At 40.5% G+C, this 11,273-nt stretch overlaps 1 protein-coding gene across 1 annotated transcript; it reads left to right on the forward strand.

Annotated features, from left to right (window-relative positions):
* The first annotated feature begins 6,917 nt into the window (after nucleotides 1–6,917).
* Nucleotides 6,918–8,211, forward strand: LOC113012322 (rho-related GTP-binding protein RhoV-like). The gene is made up of 3 exons (XM_026152446.2): nucleotides 6,918–7,248; nucleotides 7,329–7,387; nucleotides 7,473–8,211. Exons 1-3 carry the CDS (start codon nucleotides 7,089–7,091, stop codon nucleotides 7,920–7,922), a joined length of 669 nt encoding a protein of 222 aa, XP_026008231.1. The 5' UTR covers nucleotides 6,918–7,088; the 3' UTR covers nucleotides 7,923–8,211.
* Nucleotides 8,212–11,273: the final 3,062 nt, after the last annotated feature.

Raw genomic sequence — 11,273 nt, forward strand, 5'->3', positions numbered from 1 at the left:
GCTGCTCTTGAGTAATTACTGAGGAAATGAAAAAGAAAGAAATGTCACAGATGTTTGCACTCTGTTCTGAGTGACACCGTGAATACAACTTTTCATATTTCCTCTACTCTTTGGCAAAGAGTGTGGCAGGGAGCAGTTATTGAATGTCCTATCTTTATTGTTGTAGCTATAATGAGAGCTGCTGGAGGCAGTCGTAAATTATCAGTGCTCTAATGTGGCTCGATCGAGCTCTTACTCCAAATAAAACAGTCTTTATGAACTGGCAGATGCTCTGGGCAGCTTCAGTCAGTCACACCCAGAATGTACTGTCCCTGACACACATCACACCAAAAAAGTATCGGTGGAGTGTGGTACTTGGCATTGACAACAAAGAACAGAATTGGTTTTGAAGGAACAAATTAATTATAGGGTGTACTCTTACAGACAAATACTACATAAACAACGCCTGAGTCATCGGAATTTTTTGGTTGGAACATTTTGTAGCAGGTTTGGCATCTGGTCACTGCATCGTAACACTGGAAAGCAAAACAAACAAACAAGAAAACCAAAAACAAAGTTCACCCACACAGCAAAATCTCCAGTGTGAAATTAACACTGGAGAGTGTCTATATGGGTCCACACCTCTGAGTGTTAAATACAACACTGTTGAGTGTTAAATGAACACTTTTGACAGTGTTATATGTTTAAAAGTAACCTAGTCAGTTTTGAAGATTAACAAAGACTAACACTGAGCAGTGCTGATTTTCTAACACTGGAAAATAACTCAAAATGTTAGAAATATTTTAATTGATGAAATATGTTCATCTACTGGCTCATTTCAGACACTACGAGGTCTCCAAGCTCTCAGGTAGCTTGACTTGATTTCTCAGAGTGAATCAAAAGGCCCTGGAGGTTTCCGGCCATTTTTCTCTTGAGTGTTTTCTCTCAAAGAACAGGAAAGGCTGCTCTGTTTCCCACACACTCACAGAGGTTCCATATCAGTGCTATTTTACAGGACAGCAGTTAATAATCAAGCAGCTGCAGGGTCACTGTAACTTTGTCTTTAATCTGAAAGACTGTGCTTAACCAAAAATGCTGGTCTGAAGTTTTCTAGAGGGAATACTATCTTTAAACCCAACCAACCATCCACCCATTATCTTCCAATAAATCCATTCAGGGTTTCAGGGGGCTGGGGCAGAACTCTACGAGTTAGGTACTCATGGATTTATAAGGGACTTATTTAGCGCTGTTTAATAAAAGCCAACTGTGTAGTTCATATGATAGTGCGAGCATTTCACTCACTTTGCTGTGATATTTGACATGATATTTAAGTGTGTAATCTTAGAAGTGAAATCCACAAATGATACTCTGTGTTTGTCTGTGATGTTGTGTCCATTTGGAAAGTTCATGTTCTCATGTTAGTCAGCCAATTACAGCAGAGCTTCCTGTTTGAAGAGATTGTAATCAGGCCTTGGGAGAACATATGCTGTGTGGATTGATGCGGAGCCAGTTGAAACTAAAATAAGGAGAAAGCACAGATGCTTCCAAAGGCCAAAGGGTGAAACCTCTGTTGATGTTGTTATCAATTTCATAAATGAATTATTGTGATTTGCAGGCCTTTCTGACAACAGGGTTCCTGAATATTATGGCAAAAGTAAGACTGAGATGATGCCATCAGTGACTCACCTGGAAACTAAAAGGTTCAGGTTTTCCATTTCTATAAATGAGAGCAGTCAACAATCCAGATTAAAGCTGTCAGCTATGTGACGTAACCATAAAAAATACATGGGAATATCCAGCAGCTGGTTTTGTATTTGCATTGTGTAGCAGCTGGAAACTTTTCCTAACAAGTGTCTGAGAGAGTCTGCCAGAAAACATTTTGTTTGCAGGTAAAGATAACTACAAAATGGCAAAACAAAGTAACCGAACTACTGCAAATGTTCACAATGTTCCTCACACGAGTTTCTGCAAATTTAGTCAACCTGCGAGTTTTATTACATGTTCACAGTGTGAGGATGATCATGTGAATGTGCCCATTCACAGGCAGCTGGGGGCTTCCCTGCAGTATGTTGAACATGGACATGTATGGTTCATCATGGTGACGCTAAAACACACCTGTGAATCTGAGGTTTGTTCAGATCTGATCCGTTCTTCATCCTTCTCTCGTGGAAGTGTGTGAAAACTAGAATATATACCAGCATCTTTAAAAAAATCAGAAACCTGTGTAAACCCACATTTGTACTTTAGGAAAAACATATATTAGCTCAGCTTATATTTTTGTTACGGAGCCAGGTCACCTGCTGGCCGTACCTTTATACGTACTGCATAAATGTAAGTTCAGTATCAGTATTCTCAACTAAGTTCCGAGGAATTTCAAAACTATACCATGGAGTCCACTGTGTGGAAATATCAGCATTAGCTGACTGATTTTTAGAACTTCATTCAATATTTTTTTTCATTCATATCTACAAAGCTAGTAAACGTGTAACTGCCAGGCTGCACATGAGCTAGTTTAAACTAAACGTTTCTCTGCAAATATCGATATAACATCCATAAATATTGATTAGTAAATGCATGTGAATCAACATAAAAGAAAGCTATTATTTATCCTTCTTAGAGTGATCTAATTCTTATTTTTAATTCAGACAACAAAATCTTCTCATAGTTTTAATATTGCTCAGTTGTGACTCATGTAAAGTCCCAGCAGGCGTAACATGTCGACGTTTTGTCTCGTCCCGCAGCGTTCCTGAGGAACGCGAAAGGAGACCTTCGGCGTTCTTATGGTACGCGGCGGGTTATGGCTGGAATCCAGTGCAATGACGCTCCCGCGGTAATGGACGTTCCAGCCCTAACCATAACCTTATTCCTGATCTTAACCAGGACTATAATGATGTTAAATAGCGTGTTTCGAAGCGATTTGAAGAAAAAGAGCGAACATGTGTAGACGGAGTCCAGACGGTTCTCATGTCCTCTTTTTTCCGAGGTCGTCATTTAGGAACGTGGTGGATAGCGGAAAGCGTAATATGTTGACGATTTGTCACCTAGCGTAAAATGTTACGCTTTGGGAGCGAGAACGTGTTGCAGAAAGAAGATCAATCGATATCTACAGAAATTCATCAACTTGTCCTAAAGCCACTTTGCATAGAGGATGATTTAGAAAACATTTTTCAGGGCTTTTAAATGTGTGTTAATAATCCACATTCCCATGGTGCAGACAAATAAATATTTTTTTTAGTTTTTGAACAGGTTCATGGGAGAGCAGCTCTTTTTTCACTGAGGGCAGAGGACAGACCCCTTACGATGCTCTCTGGAGGGTAAAGTGGGATTAGTCTGCTGCTTCTGGACCCCAGCAAGGATTTAATGGAGCAGAGGTAACTAAATTGGCATGGGTTCTTGCTGGCTAACAAAAGCCCCCAAAATCATTAAGCTTTACTTAAAAATTGGGGCAGGATGACTTACCATAAGCTGGCTCAGATCCAAATGGCTACAATGTCAATCCAGATTAACTGAAAATGCACTGATACCACAGTGCATCTCAATAACTGGCAACAAGGCAAGAATACAAGCAAGGGTCATGTGCAGAACAGACGAAATCCACACAAGTCTCAACGTGAATCACTTTGTGTGGTGAGCATAAGGTGCGAGAATTTGAGATTCACTGAGAAGAGGGCCGCAAAAAAACTGAAGCGGTATCATCACACTAACCCAGCTCCCTACTATCCCTGCACTACTAAAAACAAGTCCAGGTCTGAAACTCATTTATAAACTGGAAGGTCACTCCTACTATATGAACAGTGCCTGGCACAGACTTCCTTCGTCATTTTTGTCTAGCGCTAATAAAAAGTTGAAAGTTTTGAGATGGTGTCAACAACATCAGGACGAAATCTTCCTTTCACTCCCTTGAGCTGGTACGTGTGAGTTCCTCAAGCTTCGCTCTTCTGGACAGAGACCTCGAGGTTGTGTTTTTTATACTAATATGCTGAAGCAATAGAGTAAGTTATGTCAAAAATGTACCTCCTTAACTTAGCATGTTAGTTTTTATGATTGTCTGGCATATCTGCTTTGGGAGTTAGCATTTATTAAAGTATTTAGTACAGCTGCTAGATTAGGTTTTCTCATAGATTCAGAGTGGAGCATGTTAGTGAGGGCCGCACGGAGAAGACTGAACACACAAAGCACTGTTTTGTGAGTGTTTATAATTGGACTTTTCAGAGAACAGTGGTTTATACTAGAACAACTTAAGTTTAATGACGTATAAGGTAAAGTGTTCCTGTTATGTGGAGTGTGATGGATGCACCCCTCCTGCTCTAATCCTCATCTACTTAAAATGAGATACAGGAAATGTTATGCAAATGGCTTGTTTATCAATCCATGTCGGCATCAGCCACTTGTTTTGTGGCCTGAGAGTGCCATGCTGAGCTCCGGCTTAGGGGGCAGCATAATCTTTTAACACCTATCTGGCAGAGATTCCCTATTGTTGTCAGATTTGATATGAGACAGGAAGTGCAGGCAGATGTTGAGTTTATTTTTAAAATACTGGGCTAATAGTTTGGGTCGAGACGGATGCGTTTGTGCTGATCTCAAACTATGCCTTTAAATAAATAGACTGCAGTCAGAGCACACTGACAAGATTTATCACTACATATTGAAGGTGTGGAATTTGAAGTGAGCTCTATGCATGCCAGAGGGCTCTCCTAAGCCACACACACAGAGAGTCTCTTCCTAAGCAGATTACCTAAATAAATCTATGTCGGTATTCACTTCTGCATGTCTAGTTATACAAAAATAGACCGTGGGAATGCATAGACTAAACATGTTTATAGCAACGTATGCATCCCAGGACACTGAGCCATTAACACTCTGCTGACATCTGCTGCACGAGTTAAGGGTGATGCAAGCCTTTCACAGACATTTGCTTCTATTTGAAAAGCTCTGTGACAGATCTGAGATGATAAAAGAAAGTTACAGAAAAACAATCTTTGGATGCAAGGGTATTTAAAGACGACTTCCTGCATTTGACATTTACCTTGGATTAAGGAACAGCACATTGTGACTCACAGCTGTCAAAGGTGTAGCATGGGAGTTGAGCAAGCAGAATGATTTGTATGGAGAGGAGGTGGGGTGGGGACCAGATGTTGTCCTCCTACCACGGGGAATAAACTCTATCACTCGCACCGCAGGTGGTGGGAAAAGGGGGGAGAGAAAGGGAGAAGAGAAAGAGTAAGTGAGAAACAACGGCAAACAGGAAGCAGAGACCTTACAACACAATGCTCGCAGAGTTTCCTGCAGGTTCAGACAGATAAGGAGCAACACTTTGTTTAAAGCTGCAGTTTCAACCCCCCAAACGTTTCCCGGGCTCTAAAATATGTTGCGCCACTTGCTGGTACAATTCTTCTGCAGTACAGCTGTGATATGTTGGAGTGCAAAATTTGGATTGTTTGCGAGGGAAACAAGCTCAAGGCTCAGTGCAAATGTTGCAACAAGACATGACTGCAATAGCAAGTTCAATTAAGGAAAAGTACAGTAAGATAATAACCAATTATTTTTGCAGACATTACTAATATTACCATAATGGCTTTTTTGTAAGGTCAGAGACTGGCCTTAAAAGTGTGGCGTAATGTAATCTAGATGCTGGATCATAAGAAAGTGACTCCAGCTGCATTATAAACCAATTATAAATCAGTTGTGCAGAAGAGGTTTTCCAAGCCAAAGTTTTATTAATTTATGATTTTTTGTATTTGGTCAAAACTTCCATAACGTCAGGCTTAAAATGCTTTAAATAACTTATTTAATGCATTTGGTATTTCTGCCTAGAAACACAAATCAAATGCATGATGGGAATTCAGACAAACTACAGACTTCACAATTAAGCAGTTTCCCCTGAACTAAGGCCAGCATGTGATCAAAGAATTATCAGTGTGAGCTCCTTTAACGTACTGTGATTAGTTATACTAGCAGAGTAATATGCTGAGTTTCTGCAGATGTGGAAGTCGCTGAATTGCAGATGCAGTCTGTATGAGTGTGTTTGCAACAGAGGAAATGTAAATATGAGATTTAAAAAATATATATTTGGGATTTGTGTGTGTGTGTGTGTGTGTGTGTGTGTGTGTGTGTGTGTGTGTGTGTGTGTGTGTGTGTGTGTGTGTGTGTGTTTATGAACCCAGTCACCCTGAAAAAAAAAAAAAGACAGATGGGACCTGACGTCACTACTATGAACTGGACTTGATGACAAACAATGACCTCCACTACTTCCCTTCAGCTCTGCTCTTTGCTCTTTGCGTGGAAGAGTAAAGCTGGTATTGAAATGTAATGTATATACCCAATGAAAACAAACCGGCCTGAGAAATGTTGTTTGGAGCTTCTGGGTGCTGAATATTTCGCTGTGTACTGATTAAAGGAATATTAAAATAAAATAAAAAACGGTAAGCTTATTTTCTGTCACTTCAGAAAATAAAAAATAATTTTCTGAAAGTTGTGAATGAGTCAGAATAATTACCTTTTCTGGTTCGTTTCACGAAATCAAGAAACTGCACCTGAGTGAAGCACCCGCTCCATGCTGGAGCAACACTGCCCTCTAGTGGCCGGCGATGGTATTACATCACTGTCGCGCGAACATAATGCATCTCCGCACAGAAGAGAATTTAGGAGTTCGTAAATCTACTCTCGCGATAATATCGACGTTATTACTACAGCTGTTCACGTTAGTATATTCAGAATTGGGCATGTATAGAGTTTGTAAAGTCTTCCACAAATTTGTGTGTGTTAAGTTTACACATTTACAAACAAGCACTCTGCGAAATAAAATTAATTATCCTCTTATGCCGTCTTTAACGTCCAGTTAAGTGACCTTTATTGGATGAGTCACATCGAGTGTTTGGTGGGAGTGACTATGTAAATCTGCATCAAACGGAAACAGTCAAAGTGTTGAGAAGAGGTCACTCATCTGATTGGGCGCCTTTGTTCTTTCAAATCGAGGTGGCCTTCTCCCTTTATTGCCACTAACAGGCCCCCGGGGTGGAAGAAGACATGTTTTACATTAGTGCTGCACTCCTGCATAGACTTTCGCACTGCTGGGATTCTAAGATAGTGCAGTGATAATATAAGGGAAGATGGCCTGTCATAGAACTGATAAAGCAAACAGAATGAGAGAAGAAGTGAGCTGCATGCTGGTTGGTGATGGAGCAGTGGGAAAAACCAGCATGGTTATCAGTTACATCTTCAATGGATACAACACTGAGTACAGGCAAACTGCATTTGATGTTTTCACAGGTAAGTGAAGGAGCTCTTTTATTTAAAGGTCAGATATTTCACCCAGCAATAAAGCCTGCTTGTCTCTACCTAACGTCCAGGATTAGTTCATGTGAATGGAATCCCAACCCACATTAAGCTGATAGATACTGCTGGACAGGTAATTATCACATATCACAGTTTTTTTTTTTCTAAACAGACAAGTGGGTCCAGTGCTTCTCATCTCTCAATGTTTGATCTATCAGGAGATGTTTGGCCATCTGCACTCTCTGTGCTATGCCCATGTGGACGTCTTCATCCTCTGCTTCAGCCTCGTCAACCCCATCTCATTTGACAATATCACCTCCAAATGGATCCCACAGATTCGAGCCGCCAACCCAATCTCCCCCATCGTTCTGGTTGGAACTCAGTCAGACCTTCGACACAGTGTGGACGTCCTCATTCATCTGAACCAGCGGGGCACCAGACCGGTGCTCTTTAACAAGGCCAGACGGCTCGCGAGCAGGATCAGAGCTCATGACTACGTGGAGTGCTCGGCTCTCACACAGCACAACCTTAAAGACGCCTTTGACTGTGCTGTATTTGCTGCCATTAAGCACAAGCACGGTGGCACTAAATACAAAAAGCTCAATTTGCTTAACAGTTTAAAGTCTCTTTATGATGGTGGATGGAGGAAAATCTTTAGATTCTTGTGATCTGAAATCCAAAGTGCAGAGCGGGTATCCTCACTCGACCGTAACAAACCATGATTTTTGTTTTTTTAAACAAAGTGTCTGTCTACAAATTGTGGGCTGTGGATTTAAAGAACTGATCTCAAAATCTCCATCTTTGTGTGAAATGTGACAAACCGGACAAACGGTGACTTCAGCCAGCTACACTTCCTCTCTTTATACCTTTGTGTTTCTTGTTTCATATTTTGGCTGTTGTTGTTATTATTTATATTTCTGTGTGCTAGGTAAGTTTTGTAATAAATGGATTAAGAAATGCAGTGGTTGTGATTTGCTTGCTTTCAAAAAGACAACATCAAATTTAAGGATTTGCCTTTAGAAGTTACTGTCAGTGAAGAAACGGAGGGAAAGCGCAGACTGGCATTTAGGACAAATGGTCCCCTGCTGCTGCTTTGAAGTGCTACTTTACAAGATAAAAGCCATTTAAATCCATCCTGAGCCTGAAGCCTGATGATGGGACTTGTTTCCCAAACCTACTTTTAAAACACCCACCCACATTTTCCTAGCTATGGCGATGATTGGTAATGGAGTTTTAATTTCAGTGATTAGATTAAGGATAAGATTTGGCCAACTAGAAGCAACAGGTAGATTTGGATTAGATATTAATTTAAAGAGATATTTAGAGCTTTTCACAATGTTGTGCTTAACAGGACATTATCGTAGACCATGGGCTAGACCAACTGGTTGTTCTGTCAGTGTACGGTAATTTAAATGCACTTTTAAGATAAGAGAGAGATAAGATAAAACTTTATTAATCCCTCGGGTGGGTTCCTCTGGGAAATTCGGTTTCCAAAAAAGCACAGCACCGACAGAAGTTACAGAGTTACAGAATATTATATATATATATATATACACATATATAAATACAGAGACATATATACATAAAATATACAAAGGGGATAAATAGAATAAATAGGAATAAAAATAAAAATACAAGTGAAATTGCACATTTCAAGTCTATTGCACCGTTGACTATTAACAAAAGTATTGCACAGTGAGGTGAAGAGGCACTACAGCTTAGTTGTTCCCCCCTCCTTTGTCCTCCTGTTTCCCCTCCCTCTCCCCTCCAGAGAGGAGTTAAACAGTCTGATGGCGTGTGGGACAAAGGAGTTTTTAAGTCTGTTAGTTCTTGTCTTTGGAAGAAATCCCAAATTAATTAATCCCTGCAGTATGTGAATATAATAAAAAGAAGTGCAATTTCAAGAGTATGTTTCAGTTTTTCTACTTGATAAAGAAATGCTGTGGTTGACTAATGAAATCTGCCAACATTATTAAAATTACAGAAATATAACTTTTTGGGCCAAATTGGAGTTTTTGCTTTATGTTTGACACACCTGGTCTATATGACATTTATATCCATATTTATATCCATATTTATATCCAGTTTATATCCATATTTATATCCAGTAGATATCATCTCTTGCAGATCTCAGTGTTATCTGCAAATGTTACAGTTCATGCAGACTCCTGCCTCACCTCATCTGTCAGCCTGTCCGTCTCCACTACAAACAAGAAGGGGCTCACAGCCGATCCTATCCCCACCTTGAAGCCATCTGTCACTCCTACTGCACACCTCACCACTCTCTTCCTGTCCTTGTCATGTCCCTGCACAACCCTCACATACTTGTCTGCCATTCCTGACTTCCTCATGTAGTACCACAGTTCCTCTTTTGGTACCTGCCTATCAGCTTTCTCTAGATCCACAAAGACACAGTGCAATTTCTTACCACCTTCTCTATACTCCTCCATCAACACTCTCAAAGCAAACATCACATTGTAGTGTTCTTTTTTTGGCATGAAGTCATACTGCTGCTCACTGATTCTCTCCTCTCTTCTGGACTTTTTTTTTTAAACTTTGTTTATATTATATTATCAGAATCAGAATCAGAATCAGAATCAGAATCAGAATCAGAATCAGAATACTTTATTGATCCCTGGGGGAAATTATTTTTTGTTACAGTGCTCCATTTTAAACCAACATTAAGACAAGACAGACAATACGCTAACTAAGAATAGTACAATATATACATATATATACATACATACATACATAAGTCACTTATAAATAAATATTTGGAAAAGAAACATGTGTAGCTGTAGCAGCAAACAGTGTGTTAAGTGGATGCGTTGTACAGGGAGATGGCCACAGGCAGGAATGATTTCCTGTGTTGTTCAGTGGTGCTTTTCGGTAATCTCAGTCTCTCACTGAACGAGCTCCTGTGACTGACCAACATGTCATGGAGTGGGTGGGAGGTGTTATCCAACATTGTCTTTATCTTGGACAGCATCCGCCTCTCCGACACCACCTTGAGGGAGTCCAGCTCCATCCCCACAACATTGCTGGCCTTACGGATCAGTTTATTAAGTCTGTTGGCATCTGCGACCCTCAGCCTGCTCCCCCAGCATGCAACAGCATAGAGGATCGCACTGGCCACCACAGACTCGTAGAAAATCCTCAGCATTTTCTGGCAGATGTTGAAGGACCTCAGTCGCCTCAAAAAATAGAGACGACTCTGGCCCTTCCTGTAAAGTGCTGTGGTGTTTTTAGCCCAGTCCAGTTTATTGTCAATGTGTACTCCAAGGTATTTATAGTCCTCCACAATGTCAACACTGAGCCCCTGGATTGAAACAGGGGTCAAGTGTTTCCTGGTCTTCCTGAAGTCCACGATCAGTTCCTTGGTCTTTGCCACGTTGAGCTGCAGATGATTCTGCTCACACCACGTGACAAAGGAGTCGACCACAGCCCGGTACTCTGTCTCATCATCCCTGCTGATGCATCCAACCACCGCAGAGTCATCAGAAAACTTCTGAAGATGGCAGGTCTCTGTGCAGTGGCTGAAGTCTGTGGTGTAGAGGGTGAAGAGGAAGGGGGAGAGGACAGTCCCCTGTGGTGCCCCTGTGTTGCTAATCACCTTGTCAGACACACACTGTGGGAGACGTACATATTGTGGTCTTCCTGTCAGGTAATCAACAATCCAGGACACCAGAGAAGCATCCACCTGCATCGCTGCTAACTTATCACCCAGGAGGGTCGGCCTGATGGTGTTGAAAGCACTGGAAAAGTCAAAAAACATGACCCTCACAGTGCTCGCCGGCTATATTATATTATATTATATTATATTATATTATATTATATTATATTATATTATATTATATTATATTATATTATATTATATTATATTATATTATATTATATTATACAAAAAATTCAAAAAGAAACGTTTTAATATGTGAGCTTTTAGGAGTTGCACAGAATGTAAACAGAGCAAACTATTAGCAAGAACTACGTTTCCCATGATGCAACGTGGCGTCACCCTG

The sequence above is a fragment of the Astatotilapia calliptera genome, chromosome 19, assembly GCF_964374335.1.
Source record: "Astatotilapia calliptera chromosome 19, fAstCal68.1, whole genome shotgun sequence".
NCBI classification, from domain to species: Eukaryota; Metazoa; Chordata; class Actinopteri; order Cichliformes; family Cichlidae; genus Astatotilapia; species Astatotilapia calliptera.